General features: G+C 43.3%; 1 protein-coding gene and 1 pseudogene across 6 annotated transcripts in view; one reads left to right on the forward strand and one right to left on the reverse strand.

Annotated features, from left to right (window-relative positions):
- The window catches only part of MARK3 (microtubule affinity regulating kinase 3), a 101,761-nt gene that overhangs the window by 29,889 nt on the left and 56,238 nt on the right, over positions 1 to 15,634 (reverse strand). For all 6 annotated transcript variants that reach the window (XM_037047673.1, XM_037047656.1, XM_037047646.1 and 3 more), the window contains 5 exons: positions 15,017 to 15,065; positions 13,101 to 13,166; positions 8,164 to 8,234; positions 3,065 to 3,121; positions 63 to 299 (listed from right to left, as the gene is read on the reverse strand). In XM_037047673.1, coding sequence (XP_036903568.1) covers positions 63 to 299; positions 3,065 to 3,121; positions 8,164 to 8,234; positions 13,101 to 13,166; positions 15,017 to 15,065 — 480 coding nt within the window. The remainder of the gene's footprint in view (positions 1 to 62; positions 300 to 3,064; positions 3,122 to 8,163; positions 8,235 to 13,100; positions 13,167 to 15,016; positions 15,066 to 15,634) is intronic.
- On the forward strand, positions 6,829 to 6,981 carry LOC118989967 (uncharacterized; annotated as a pseudogene).

The raw sequence follows: 15,634 nt of genomic DNA on the forward strand, positions 1-15,634 counted from the left end.
ACTTGTCGTTTTATAAAATTCTGGCAGCTTTCTGAAGAACCTGGATGTGACTCTTCTCATACCTTCAGGTTCTGCCCGTCGAACGGCAGCGACCCGCTGACCAGCGTGTACAGGATGACGCCGAGGCTCCACACGTCCACCTCCGGCCCGTCGTACTTCTTGCCCTGGAAGAGTTCCGGGGCTGCATACGGAGGGCTGCCACAGAATGTGTCCAGTTTGTTGCCCACAGTAAATTCATTGCTAAAACCAAAGTCAGCTATTTTAATGTTCATATCAGCATCTAACAACAGATTTTCAGCCTAGAAGGAAAACATCGAGAAAAATGAAATTTAACCAAAATAGAGAATTAAGTGACAGATTTAGACATTTCATAAAAGGCTTTTGCAATGATATAGTAATACACCTCTTTTTAAAAAATATTTATTTATTTATCTTTAGAGGGGAAGGGAAGGAGAAAAGAAGAGAAACATCAATGTATGGTTGCTTCTCGTGCACCCTCTGCTGGGAACTGGTCCCTGCTGGGAACTGGCCTGCAACCCAGGCATGTGCCCTGACTGGGAATCGAACCACGATCGTCTGGTTCGTAGGCCCGCACTCAATCCACTGAGCTACACCAGCCAGGATATAGTAATACATCTTAATAAGAAAACATTATTTCCAGAAAAAGATGGAAATAAATCAGAATTTCAATTTTTTAACATTAACAACCAATAAAATATGAGGTACAGATGAATTTTAGCACTAATTTATTGAACAAATGCTCCATGATTAAAAAAGAAAAATCAAACACTTTAAAATAGCTTTTCCAATTAGGATAGTAAGAGGCTTTTAAAGAATGAATATTTGCTTTAAATATTTGCTGGCCTTCCTGGGCCAGCTCTGGAAGGGCAGGCTTCCTAGAGGGGGGAGAGTTGAAGTTGCTGCCTGGAGATGTAGTTGACAGCAGTGGGCACGTTGATGAGAGGTAAGACAAGCAGAACAAACAGTCTGAAAATCCAGAAGGTAAGAGAGAATGTCTTGCTCAAGAAACAGACAGCCCTGACTGGCCTGGCTTGGTTGAGTGTTATCCCACGAATGGCATGGTCACCAGCTCAGTGCTCAGTCAGGGCACATGCCTGTGTTTCAAGACCAGACACTGGTTGGAGGTGCATGAGAGAGGCAACTAATCGATGTTTCTCACCCTTCCTCTCTCCCTTCCCCTCTAATAATAAATCAATAAAACACTTTATTTTTTTAAAGATTTTATTTATTTATTTTTAGAGAGGGGAAAGGGAGGGAGAAAGAGACTGGGAGAAACATCGGCATGCGGTTGCCTCTTTTGCACCACCTACTGGGGACCTGGTCTGCAACCCAGGCATGTGCCCTGACTGGGAATCAAAACAGGCAAACCCTTGGTTCATAGGCCAGCGCTCAATCCACTGAGCCACACATGCCATCAATAAATTTTTAAAAATCTTTTAAAAGTAAAATAAATAAATGACTTTGTTTTTTTAAAGAAAGGAACAGAGATAGGGCCCTAGTCTGGTAGCTCTGTTGGTTAGAGCACTGTCCCGATACATTATGTGTGTGGGTTGGCTCCCTGGTCAGGGCACATACAAGAATCAACCAATGAGAGCATAAGTAAGTGGAATAATAAATCAAATCTCTCCCTCGCCCCCAAATCAAGTGAACAAAAACAAGGACAGTACATGAGAGACAAATAGAGGAGAGAAAGGTGGCTGGGGACAGGGCCACGGTTAACTCACAAAGGGCCAGCACAGCAGAGTGACTAACAGGAAGTTTGAGTGGCCAACCTCAGGGCAATGGGAAGCCACTGCAAAGTTTGCGCAAGCAGGAAAACAACGTTATTTGTATTTATTTGGGTTGCAATGTGGGAAACACATGGGAGGGCGAGGCAACACAGGAAGCCGGTAAGACCAGGTGAGACGCTAGCATGGTCATCAAGTCCAAGATGCTGGTGGTCGAACCAGGACAGCGGGCAGGGGCACAGAAAAGAGCACAGTCAGGAGACCTTTAGGGGACAGTAACAAAAGCACTGGGGACTGAGTGGACGAGAGAGCAAAGGACACAAGAGGCCCCAGGACGAGAAATGAATGTTCAGTTTACACAGGAAGAGCTTCGTGCTGTGAACCTGCGAAGCCGGAGGTGCCTGAGGATGCTCAGGTGGAAGTGTCCTTTTGTGAGCTGGACACTGGCTGAGCGCTCTGGCTCAGCAATGGACTCGGGTGACGAACGTGCAGGCAGCCACTGCAGTTACTAGAGCGGATGCTCAGTGCAGCGAGGGTGGGAGCAGAGAAGAACCAGAGAGTCAATGACCATCATGTGAGTGAGGGCCAGTTAGGGGAGCGCAGAGGCCATGTTCAGGGAAAGACGGCCGTGAGAGGGAGAGGACAGGGCAGGTCTGGAAGGGTGTCGGTGAAGGACGGGGCAGCCTCACGCAGCTTCAGTGGACGCTGCTGGTGAGGGTGCAGCTGAGAGCGGGAAAGTACGCCAGGAGGAGACACACAGAGCACAGCAGCGCCTGGGGGGAGACGGGACCCAGAACACAGAAGCACCCCGTCCTGTGACAAGATGACAGTTCTGAGAGGTGAAGGGTGGGTCAGGTGCAGCTATGTGAGGACCTGCTAGGAAACTGAAGCAATTTCTGCTTGCTGTTTTCGTTTTCTCTATGAAACAGGAAACTTTACCAGAGGCCAAGGGCAAGGGCAGAGTGAAGGACTGTGAAGGACGTCTCAAAAAGCCACTGCTGTTGATGGAAACAGAAAGGGGGCCAGTGGCATGGAGGAGGCTGTCCAGGTGGGAGTGTGCACACTTGGAGGCCCCCATCTGTGTGCTGGTGTGATGATTGTTCTCCAGAAACCAACTACGAGCCACGTTAACTGTGATGTAAAATACTAATAAACTCATATTCATTTCTAATGCTCTTCACTGTAAGTGGACTGAGTCAATCACTATAGGACTTATTTCAACACACGTAAGAGCAGTCTACCCACGCCTCCTGTGTCACAGCAACGTGGACAGCTGCGTACACGCACACAGCCCCCTGGGAAGGCGCCAGGCTCACCTTGAGGTCTCTGTGAACGATCCGCTTCTGGTGGCAGTACTGGACTGCAGACACTATCTGGACAGGAGAGATGCCACGTTAACAGTCATCACTGGTGCAGAGCCGTGAATGAGAGGAAAATGCGTCACTTGTGTTCACATGTGCTAAACACTCAGTGGGCACCTGAATGTGTGTGGACCTCCCAACACCATTTTCTTAGGCTTTGAACTTTTTAATCTGAAGAAGTTCATGAGTGGGGGCAAGAAGAGGTGGGTGCAGATGTCCTTCTTGCTCTTTCTAGTTTAACTGGAATGGCCACTTCTTGTGAGGCCCTATCCCTTACCACAGCAGTATTTTTGAGGATCTGGGTGACCCCAGCTGTCCCCTGGGCTGCGACCAGATGGCTCTGGGGCAAACTTACCAGGCCCCTGTCATCAACTGCAAACCAAACTGGCAGTTCTAGACTGGCCGTGGCCAGCTGTTCACCCAGGTTGGTTCTCCTGTTAATCACTATGCTTCCCAGCAGTCTGCTCCCTATAACACTCTCTTCCTTTTAGCTGATGTGGGTTCAAGGACAGCTAAAGTTACTTCCCTTCTCAGAGGATCAGTTTCTTCTTTCTTAAAAGTAGAAGAATAAATTATGTACATGAGCTACAAACCATGAAAATGATTACTGGACCCTCCCACCCCTGACAGATGGTATGCTTGCAGTTGGCTTTTCATTAGTCCTATGGTTAACTCTGTGAAACAACTCTTTCAAGGAAATTTCATATTTACTAGTAATTCTTTCAAATGTCTCCTTTTCTAATTATAAAAGTTTATATGCTCATTACAGAAATTTCAGGGAATACAGGAAAGTTTATATAAATACAATCTGGCATTACCACCAAACAGAGAAAACATCTCTTATTTTGGTGTATTTGCTTCTAGTCTTTTTCTTTTCGAAAAAAAATATTTAATTGATTTGTAGAGAAAGGAGAAAGAAAAGGGGAGAAACATCAATGTACAAGAGAAACATCAATCAGTTGCTTTTCACGCGCCCCCAATTGGGGACTTGTCCTACAACCCAGGCTTGTGCTGATTGGGGACCAAACCGATCCCTGTGTATCCCTGTGTGTGTGTGTGTGTGTGTGTGTGTGTACACACACACACACACACACACACACACACACCCGGGGTTATAATGAAAATACCACTTGTTTCTCCAATCATTATCAAATTTGAACTGGAGGCCATGAGCACTCACCTACACCAGATATCGAAACTCAGAGGGCTGTTCTGTCAGGTGTGGTTTTGGTTTGGAATAAGCAGCAAGGAGAACCTGAGCTGTGTCAAGGTTGGGTGGCACCAAGCCAGGGCTTCCCTTAGCAGACTTCAGCTCAGGATGAAGTGACTGTTCAGGAGACCTGACCACCTCCAGCTGACAAGGCTCACAGCATGTGGGGCTTAGAGAAGCTGGCACTGGGAAACTGAAACAACTTTGTTTTCCCAAAGTTACAGGCTTGCTGCCTAGAACACAGGTAACTTTGATCACCCTTCCACCGGATCTAATTTTTCTCTCAGATTTCCCCCTCATACTGGTATTTCTCTAGTAGGTTGTTTTCACAATCTGCTTTTGAATCACATTTAACAATTTCCTACACTTTCTCAAGGAGATTAAAGAATTTTCTTTTTACCTCCAAAGAGCTCAGAACTAAAATAATGCCACAATAATGTGAAAATATTCAATTAATTATTGCCTTTTTTTGCATTTTGCTTTCAAGCTAGAAGCAGTTATTCCAAAGAAGGCTGAGAACCCAGTTGTTTCCCAGGTCAGAATGGAAAGGCAAGCCCAATTCACTTCTGGTCACACAAGACAGGACAGAAGCACTAGGGCCTCCAACCCACCAAGACAGGGGAAGAGACAAGGCAGGACCAGGAATCTAGTGTCTCTCTTTCAAAGAACAAGAGCTCAGCCAAAAACAGTGTAAGCAGTAACTAGAATGAGAGTGGTGAGGAAGTGGGAAAAGGAAAACCCATCTGCCAATGACCATGGGAAGAAGGGCTCATTTTTGACAGCAAGCAGATTATGCACAGTGGACTTTGTATGTGGTGCACCTTCTGCTTTGTCATCATCAGAAAAGCTTTTTTACCTATCAAAGGAAGGGTGACTTATGAACATTTGGGAAGCATGGCAATGAGAAACAGAGAAACACAGGAACAGCACCATCATGCCTGACCCTCCTAGGATTGAATGAGCCATCTTACGGAACTAATGTGGCAAGGAGACAGGATGACAGGCACTGTTAAGTGCTGTACACCAAGTCACTAGCTGTCAAAGCACACAGACTACCATTCCTGAATGTACAGAGCAAGAGCAGAGTGAACTTTTTGGACACTTCTGACAATCCAATGTGGAGTCACTGCGAGCCTTGATAAAACTGAGGTAGTGGGAGGTAATGGAAACAGCCTCAGAGGGGTTGGATATCTAAAACCACCAATCTTGCCACTTGGATAAGGACTCTGTCGGGACAATGGTATGAACAGGACCCCTGCCCCTGGTGGCCTAGCACTCACTGTTCGACCACCCACTGCTCAAGCTCAGCGGCACCTTGAGTCAGGCTCGCAGCCTTGCTGGACACATGCTGCCACTGTAGCCCCAGGCTTGAGACCGACACCTGGCTCTCCACCTGTGGACACTACCAGTGACCAGGACAGGACACCAGATGCTCGCTACGCTCGCTTCTGTCGCATGAGCTCTCTCTCTCTCTCCATGTAACCTGCATTATGACTCTAGTGGCTTGCTGGGGAAGTCTCCCCCCATAAACTGGAACGGTCACAGTGTGTGTGAGTGACCTGTTCTGGGGATGCTCCCTTGCTCACCACACTGGACCAGTTAAGGTTCCCCAAGTACAACCTCAGAATTCCTCAAGGAAATTAAAAATCAAAATCTGGGGAATTTCCTCAAGATTCAGGTTAGTAAATGTCTAAGTCCTTCTGACAAGCCAGGTCCCACCAGGGTGGTGGGAACAGAGGGCAGAAAAGAGAGTTAGAGGTCTAAGTGCTAAGGGCCCCGCAGGGCGGGTCCAGGCCCAGAGCCACCACCGCCACCAGCCTCCTCCTTAGTCAGTAAACCACAGTCCACTAACATCCCCAAGTCGGAAACTTTCATCTGAGTGGGAAGAAAATTAAGGTTTTTATTTTTAATATTTTATTTACTTATTTTTAGAGGGGAAAGGAAGGAGAGAGAGAGAGAACTATCAATGTATGGTTGCCTCTGGTGAGTCCCCTGCTGGGAACTGGCCTGCAGCCCAGGCATGTGCCCTGACTGGGAATCGAACCGCGATCGTGTGGTTCGCAGGCCTGTGCTCAATCCACTGAGCTACACCAGCCAGGGTGAAAATTAAGTTTTATGAGGAAAAAAAAATCTTGACCTTAGGTGGTCAATTTATAAAAATTAAGAGTACAGGGCCAAATAGACTTGTCTTGTAACAAAGAAAAACTGGACTTCCCTTTTCTGTAGGCCACAGGATACAGTAACAGAAGTGAGAAGAACTGCATAACCCACCAACCATAACCCCCTCCTTTTAATGAGAACCGACGGTCAGAGAAGTCAAACGAGCACCAAATCTTAGCTTCAACTTTCGTACTTAACAAAGTAGCATCAGTATTTTTTAAACTTTTAAAATTAAATTTAAGGAACAGCAGAAGTTAAGAAACTTGTAAGTAAGCCCTTAACAATAAACTCTAGACTAAGCAAATGGAGAGACAAATGTTAAGAGAAATCTTGAAAATCAGCTAAAGCTCTGTCCCGGCCTACGCTTCTCCGCCCGGCTGTGCTCGTTGTAACGGGGGGGGGGGGGCGCGGGCGGTCCGGCGGGACACACAGCAGTCCCCCTCTCAGTTGGGGAGGGCCGTCCTGAGTACAGGGCTGGCTCTCAAAGGCACGTGAGAACAATAAGAAAGAAAAGAAAATCAGCTAAAACTGCCTCTCCAGTTACTGTCTATATCTCTATCTTGACAACCTTATTATAAGTGAATAAAACAAAAATTTTAAAGTTCTGAGAGAAATGAAGCTATACTGCCATTTAATTTAAAAAACTTATAATTAGGGGAATACAGAGTCAATTTCAAAACTAGTCGAGTACCTGCTCCTTCCCTTCCTCCAGATCAAGGGGGAGCCAGCCCTGGCCTGCAGGCCCACCCTGGCCCACCACGTGTTTGGGCGGAGAAAGCTTTGTTGAGGACGATCGTGTGGGAGCAGCGGTGACATACTATCTCTAGCTGTGTGTGTGCCACAACCTCAGAGCTAAACTGTTGTCACAGAGACTGTATGGCCCGCAAAGCCTAAAACATTTACTATGTGGCCCTTTATAGAAAGAGCTTGCTGATTCTTAGTCTAAAAATAGAACAACATAACAATTGAAAATTTGAGTTTCAGAGTCACAGGATCTGGGATTGAATTAATGGCAGGTCCACTTGCCAGACAACAAAATTTTGGGTAAATTATTTAATCTGCTTCTGCCTTAGTTTCTTTATTTTTAGCAAATAGGCATAATACTCCTGAATTCACAAGGCTGCTGCAAGAATTATACTAATGTAGGTAAAGCACCCATTCCAGGGCCTGCAGGTAATGATCAATCAATCAATTGTAATTATTATTATTAATAAAGATAGGAGAGTTAAATCACCTTTATGCTGAAAACCGGCGTCTCTTTAAAGACCAGCATAAAGGCAAAACAAGGAGGTTAAGCAGTTATTTAACAGAGTCAGTTCTGTTTGGTTTTGGCTTCTGTAAGACAAAACTAATAATGAATTTTGGGACTCTAACACTCTCATTGCTAAAAACTTGAAGATGGTTATGAAAGGATCTAGTTGTTTTCTTTTTAAGACTCAACTGTCAAAAACTAAGGGTAGCACTGAGACTGAAATTGCAATCACAAGCCCAGAAAGAGCCCCAGGACAGCTCCACCGCAGCGCTTCAGGCACCAGAAGTACCTCATGTGCCTGTGCTGAACCGAACGGCCCAGCCCTGCTCCGTCCTATGGGACCTGTACCATTCACGTGGGAAAACACTTGTCTCAGGGTTCAAGTTAGATAACTTTATCAAATTAATAAACTAAAGGTACATAAATTCATACCTGTCTAAATTTAGCTCTTGCTTCTTTTTCCTTCATTCTTCCATGTGCAACCAAATAGTCAAATACTTCACCTATAATTGAGAGAAATAAAAGTAAGCAGAAGTCCTACTTCTGGGCATTAATTTCCCATAAATTGATGTTTCATTTTTAGCAATGCCTTAATTTTTATTTTTAAATATAGGTATGAAGATAAACAGAAATATGTGGAATTTATACTAAGTTAGCCATAAGTGTATTGTGGGCAAAGTTCATCAACAAAATCTTGAAGCTAGAGAAAAGCCTTGAAATTAAATTCTCAGGTTTAAATTATACTTTTATTTAAAGATTATGTTTTAATATAAACTTAGCAATAAAGATTGAAAGTTAAAATGGGTAAGTTATTTGTGTTAAAAGAGGATGTCTTCACTGTAGGATTATGACAAAGCAGCATTTCCTGAATATATTAATTCATTCCACAAATACCTATCGAGTACCTACTGACTGCCAGGCACTGTTCCAGGCTCTAGAGAAATAGAGCTGTGAACAAAGCAAGTCACTTTCCTCGTGGCATTTACATTCTAGTGGGAGAGACAGGTAACAACATACAAAAGAATATATAGTATGTCAGATGACAAGAAGTGCTATGGAGAAAAAAATGAGGAAAGGAACAGGCAGTGTGTCTGTGTGCGCAAGCATGTTGCTGACTGCTGTGAGCACACAGCAACGGAGGTAGTAGATGGGCACAGGGATGGGTAGGAGAGGTGAAGGCCTGAAGGGTCCAGAGGGCTTTGGTAAGGACCCGGGCACAGCTTATTCTGGGCCCTGACCCTCTCCCCATCCAGCAGTCAGAGTGATCCTTGTAAGAGGTCAGTCATTTCATAGTCTCCCTGCTCCCACTGACAAAGTCCAAGACTGCCAACATAATTTTAAAACACTCTCATACATGCAAATACAATAAAAACCTCTGAAGAGATTTGGGAACCATAAAGTCATACTCACAACTACTAAGTTATCAATTCAACCCAGATCTGTCTTCCCTTTATTAAAAATGTATTTAGCACTCAGACTAAGCAGCTAACTGGAAAACCTCTCAAGCTATCTGCTGGAGAAACAACAGCAAACAGGTCAGGGACCTGACAATTAATGGAAGGACAGTGAACAGGGCAGTGCAGAAAGTCCTTGGGTGCAGGTTCAAGTCCTGCCACTAGTGATGAAACTGTTGGCACAGAACACCTTTCAAGGATTTAGTTTCATCTGCAAAAATTAGGATGGTTTCTGAGATTCTTTCCAATTCTATAATTCTATGACTCTACTAAACTGAAACATATCAGGTTTGGGAGAAGTAGGTAGTAAATTTAAAGAAACTTTAGTTATTCAAAATGGCAAAAACAAACAATCAAAGAAAGAGATGTCCTAGAGACCTAGAGTGCTATGTTGAGGTGATTAGAACAAACAGCCTAAGCCAATAAACCACCGCCATGGGCCCACGCTTTAACAATGCTCAAGGGAGGGTCGTCTTAGCGAGTCCCTGAGAAACTCAGGGACATGCCTGTCACTTACCAGGCTGCGCTGCCCATGAGAGGCACTGGCTAGACTGACCCCTCCTTTCTTTCCCATAGCCCATACTCTTTCTACTAAAACTGGATGTTACCCTGACGGGTGTGGCTCAGTGGACTGGATGTCATCCTGCAAAGAAAAAGGTCGCTGGTTTAATTCCAGTTGGGGCGAATGCCTGGGTTGTGAGCTGGATCCCCAGTTGGGGGTGTGTTAGAGAGGGAACTGATTGATGTTTCTCTCACACATCAATGTTTCCCTCGCTTTCTTTCTCCCTCCCTTCCTCTAAAAATAAAGAAATAAAGTCTTAAAAAGAAAAGCTGAAGGCTTCTCAGATGTTTTTGTCTTGCCCTATGTAAGAGCAATCCCTACAACCTGGTACCTAAACTAGATGGACACAGAAAGCCATGATCAAATAACACAACCACGAGGGGCATGTGGTGTCAGAAGGCTGCGCTCCACGCCTGGCAAAGGGACTGCAGTGAGATGTCCCAGACTCCACTTCTCAAGGGTGAAAGCCTGGCCACACCACGGAGTCACTGTGACAGTCACGGAGAGACCGGGTTAGAGAAGGGCACTTGTGCACTGCAGGGGCTACACAGACGAACATGCACATCACTCTGTACGATGAGTAGAAGGTGCAGGGCTCCACACAGATTTCTGTTCTGCCACTAACCTCCAGCTCTTCCTACTACTATTCAGTTGTGAAAATCCCAACCAAATTTTCCAACCACACATTTAAAACAAATCAGACAATTAATAACAAATTAGGTTTATGACTAAGTGGTACCAGAGGCATGCCTACTAGAACTTATTCTCGCTTTCAACAGGCTTCTTATTTTTTATTTAATAGTAAACTCACTACAGTGAGGCTGTGATTCAACTTTCTGTTTTACAACCTGGATCAAAGTGCTCATGATAAAATAAAACTCCAACCCAAACAATTTAATCTATAGAGTCAGAGTATGTTCCCAGGAGTTTATCATTTCATAAATTCAGTTCAATTGTTATTTGTTGAGAATCTGCCAGACACTGTGCTAGAGGAAGAAAACACAAAAAAATAAGCAGGAAAGCTTCTGACCTCCACAGACAAACACACATGGTTCAAAAACTACAAGCCTACCCCAACCTCAACCCTACATTGAGAATCTTCGTAAAAGACAACAGCCATATACCAGGTCTGTCTGGAAAAAGCCCAGCCATTGTTCATATAATGAGAACAGTCTGCACGACATGGATGTAACCTGGCAGCCACGGAGAGTGGACTGGAATGCTCACACATGAACACTGGTGACGTCACTGCACTAGTCGGTGGGGGTGGTAGATGGCATTGAGTGACCATGTGCACCGTGTAGCCACTGCATTCAAAATGACTGAGTGAGCAGAGCAAGGAATCCACATCCGATTTTGCACTAAGCTTGAGCACTATTCCATAGACACTATTCGGATGATTCAGAAGGCTTTCAGAGATGGTGATACGAGTGCAGCGCAAATACAAGCGTGACACACGTGCTTCAGAGACGATCGGGAGTCTGTGGAAAGTGATCCACACTCTGGAAGGCCTGCAACAAGCAGAACACCTGAGACTGTTGAATGGGTACGGGCTGCAGCCAACAAAGACCGGTGACAGACAGTGTGAGGACGAGCTGGGGGTTCCAGAAACTACTGTGTTCGAGAGTCTGACGCAAGACCCTGGCATGAAACGTTTCGTGGCAAAATTCGAGTAGTTTCTGTGGCTTCTGCTACCAGAGCAGAAGGAACGTCGCGCTGCAGCTGCCAATGACTTGATTCAGACGGCTACCAATGAACTGGATTTCCTCATGGTGGTCATGACTGGAGATGAACCATGGGTCTGCGGCTCATGTGACCAGGACAGGAAGGCCCAGCCACCCCAATGGAAGTCACCTGGTTCTCCATGCCCAAAGAAGGTGTGGCAAAGTTGCAGCAAGGTCAAGGCCATGTTAACTATGTTTTCTGGTTGGGAAGGTGTTGTCCATCACGAGTCTGCTCACCCCTCCAGACCAAACAATTAATAAGGAGCACTACCTGTGTTCTTCGTCAGTTGAGAGATGCAATACGATGAAAATGGCCTCAGCCGTAGGCAACTGGTGATTGGCAGCTTCACCACAACAACCCACTCATTCATGTATCATGTCTCATGCAGAGTTTTTTGATGAAACATCAAGTCACCCAGGTGACCCAGCCCTTCTACAGCCTAGATTTGGCACCCTGCAACTTCTGGCTTTTCCCAAAACTAAAATCACCGTTGAAAGGGAAGAGATTTCAGACCATCAGTGAGATTCAGGGAAATACGACGGGGCTGGTGAGGGTGATTCCAACAAAGCATTTTGCAGAGTGTTTTGAACAGTGGGGGTGACGCTGGGAGAACTGTGTGAGGTCCCAAGGTGCCTCCTTTGGAGGGGGCTGAGGCATCATTGTTCTGCGTACAGTGTTTCTCAAACCTTGTATTTTCTTAAATAAGTGCCTCTGTTTTTAATATTATATTGCTGGATACTTTTTGAACAGACCTTTTTTATTCATATCAAAAAATGTCTACATTTATATAAACTTGAAGGCAAATAATTACTAGTCCTTAATCTTTGAGGAAAGTCTAACCATACAAAGTAGAACCACTGTATCTGGCCTTGGGGAAAATGGATACCTTTAATATTATGATCTGATACAGAGAAACAATCCCAAATGCAATAAGTAATTATTTCAAACAGGCTAATGTAGTGTTACACTTAAAACCCAAGTGCTTGGAACAAACAAAATGTAGCATGCATATGTATTCATACCATACATACAATAATGGAATATTATATAGCTTGAAAAGGAAGGAAACCCTGTCTCATGGTACAACGTGGATAACCCTTCAGGACATCATGCTAAGTGACACAGGCAGTCAAAAGGACAAACACTGTATGGTTCCACTCATATAAGGTCCCTAGGGTGGTCAAATTCTGAGAGAGAGCGACCGAGAGAGAGCGCAGGAGGTTGGTTGGCAGGGGCTGAGGGGCAGGACAGGTTGTGTTTACTGTGGACAGAGCTATAGTTTTGCAAGATGAAGAGAGTTCCGTGGGTACGTGGTGGTGACGGCCACAAAACAACATGTATTACTTAATGACACTGAACTCTACGCTTAAAATGGTAAAATGCTAACTTTTATCTTATGGATATTTTATCACAATGAAAGAACCCAAGTATTTAGATACTGTCAATAAAAAATGCTAACAGTGAAACAATAGCAACCTACAAAATGCTAACAGTCAGCTTTTCTGATTCTCAGCCTATTATTGTATTGTGATGGTGGATATTAAAGAAACCTTAGCAATTACCTGAATGGACAGTATGGATGTGCACTCTTCTAAAGGGAAGAAAGAAAAACATCACCAATATCTTACCTCCACTTGCATACTCCATGATAAGGTAGAGTGTTTTGTCAGTTTCGATGACTTCAAATAACTTCACTGGTCAAGGTGAAAGGATACAGGAGAAAAAGTAACAAATGTTTGTACGCATAAACCATATACATATAAACTGTAACTACACAAAGTAACTTTTTCTGTTTAAGATTTTAATAGCTGGCCCTCTAAAAACTGCTTTTAGGAAAGTTATCAGGTATCACAAGAACAGAAAAGAGCTGGTGAAGCATGGAATCCCATGAAAACGGCGATTTCCGGGTTCTGGGACTGCGGAAGCGCGCACTCAGCAGCCCAGGAAAACGTGCCCGGCTCCATCCCTCTGCCACTGTCTGGTACGGCCACACTGGCTCAGTGCCCTCCCAGCAGCCTCTGCACCTTAGGAAAAGCTTTCTTATTTCCCATTCAAACTGCAGGGACTGCTCAGACCTACTCTACTCCTGCAAGTCCATTCACTTGTTGTTCTGGCTTTAAGGATATATATAATTCCACTTGAGGCTTTTGTTGCTTGGGAAACATCACAATTCTCCAAAAACATGGATCTTTTGTTACTATTCTGAAGACAGAGATGGAAAGAAGAAGAGGGGATTGTACTATAATTAACTGAAAATAATTATTTTCAATGGGTCAGTGTAACTTTGCTATACCAGATCCTATTACAGACAGAAACAATATTCACAGCAATCAATCAAATATATGCATTTTAAAATAAAACTAAAATTTCTAAAGCTATCAAATCACTATTTCACATTCTACTTTATTGTGGTAATACATACTTTAAAATTGGATTTACCACAGGAAGGAAAGGGTAGTCATCTTTTATATTTTGGGCTATTTTCTGATGCTTTAACATAGAGTATTAGACCAAAATCAAGTGCCCAATGCAGAATTTAATATATCTGTCTTGAACTGATAAAACTATCATATTTCTAAGACAATATGTTCAGGCTGTTAAGAAAAAAAAATCACTGAAAGAAATTTAAGACATATATGCTAAAAAACCATCAACATATAAATAAAACCTTTCTAAAAAAAAACCCAATGCAAATATTAGCTCTCCTGGGAAAACTATTTTAAAACTATTTAAAGGAATTTAAAATTTTAGACATTAACATCTATCATCAAAGATGTCATTTAGTAATAAGTAGAGAAAACGCCAGTAAGGGTATAAAAGGGTATAACTTAAGTAATTAAAAAATAAGTATGTTTGAGTTAGCTAGTTCTAGGCAATAGTAAGAAAGTGTTTTTAGGCGAAAAGTTAGAATTTGAAATCCAGAACTGGCTGGCTAACCCCCAAAGGTTGAAGTAAAAAAGTGAAGAAAGGTTTTCTTCCCATTATTATATCCCTTGTTATTCTTCTTTTCCACATATTATACTGATTTTAAGATGCATATTTCTTCATATTTTAAAGTATCATTGATGGTTGGATGACGGCTGGGCAGCACTGTTATTTTCTTAGTAGTCCATAAACCGATGTCTTTTGAACAGCGATGGCTCAGACCGGATGGAACCACTTTGCCCTCCCAGGGTTCCACTCTCTTCTTGTGCCTCAGGAACAGGACCGGCTATTAACAGGGTAGCCTTAATAGCAAACATGACCTCTCTTACTTCCTAGAAGTGATTTTGATAATAACTACAACTACATAAATACAACTTAAGAGCTACATCACTTTCGAAGTAATATTTTTAGATTGTAGGAGCTATCACTGTGTAAAGAAGCTATTACATTATTTTCAACCCATTTTTAGTAATTTCAAACATTTAATACATATGATGAACAATCTGGACATATGTTTTATTAAATGTGTACCTACCTCTCCTGGAATACAAGTTTAGCCTTATGACATACTTTCAAGAATGCATTTAGACCCAGCAGTATTTAAGAAAGCAAAAAGTACCTATGTTTGGATGATTTAAAATCTTCATTATTCGTACTTCTCTGAAGAGCTAAAAAACAAACACACAATCCCCCCGACACAGGTTACTACACATCATATTCCACTTCTGCAATGTAAGTTTACATCTTGATTTAGAGAGCTGATTCGATGATAATATTCAGTAGTGCACACCAGGTCTAATATGAAGTTCAGTGTAACTATGAAGTAGCTTTATAACCCAATACCATGTGCTTCGATTTTACCTTGTTGAGGAAGCAGAGGTCCCAGGAGAACAATAACACAATCTGAACTCTATTTTGTAACCTTGAACATTTAAGATCAGATTCAGGCAAGAATAGCTTGTGACTAAATTTAGTCTGACTCAGTATCTAACCTGGGGTTCTAATTCTGCAAATCAAAACTTCTATACTCCCAATAAGCTACCTCCTGAGTGTATCAGATTTATAATTCCAACTAATTCCATGGGAAGATTTTGATAAAAGCACTTCGGGAAATCCTCACTGGAGGCAGGTAATTTAGCACGGAAGCTGTGAGAGACTTACACCAATGGCTCTAATCAGCACTCCCTCATGCGCTCACACTTTGGTACTGGCTGTGACTTGCTTTGGCCAATGGACA

Source organism: Sturnira hondurensis, unplaced genomic scaffold (genome assembly GCF_014824575.4).
Source record: "Sturnira hondurensis isolate 20B ecotype Veracruz unplaced genomic scaffold, ASM1482457v3 Scaffold0000780, whole genome shotgun sequence".
Taxonomy (NCBI): Eukaryota; Metazoa; Chordata; class Mammalia; order Chiroptera; family Phyllostomidae; genus Sturnira; species Sturnira hondurensis.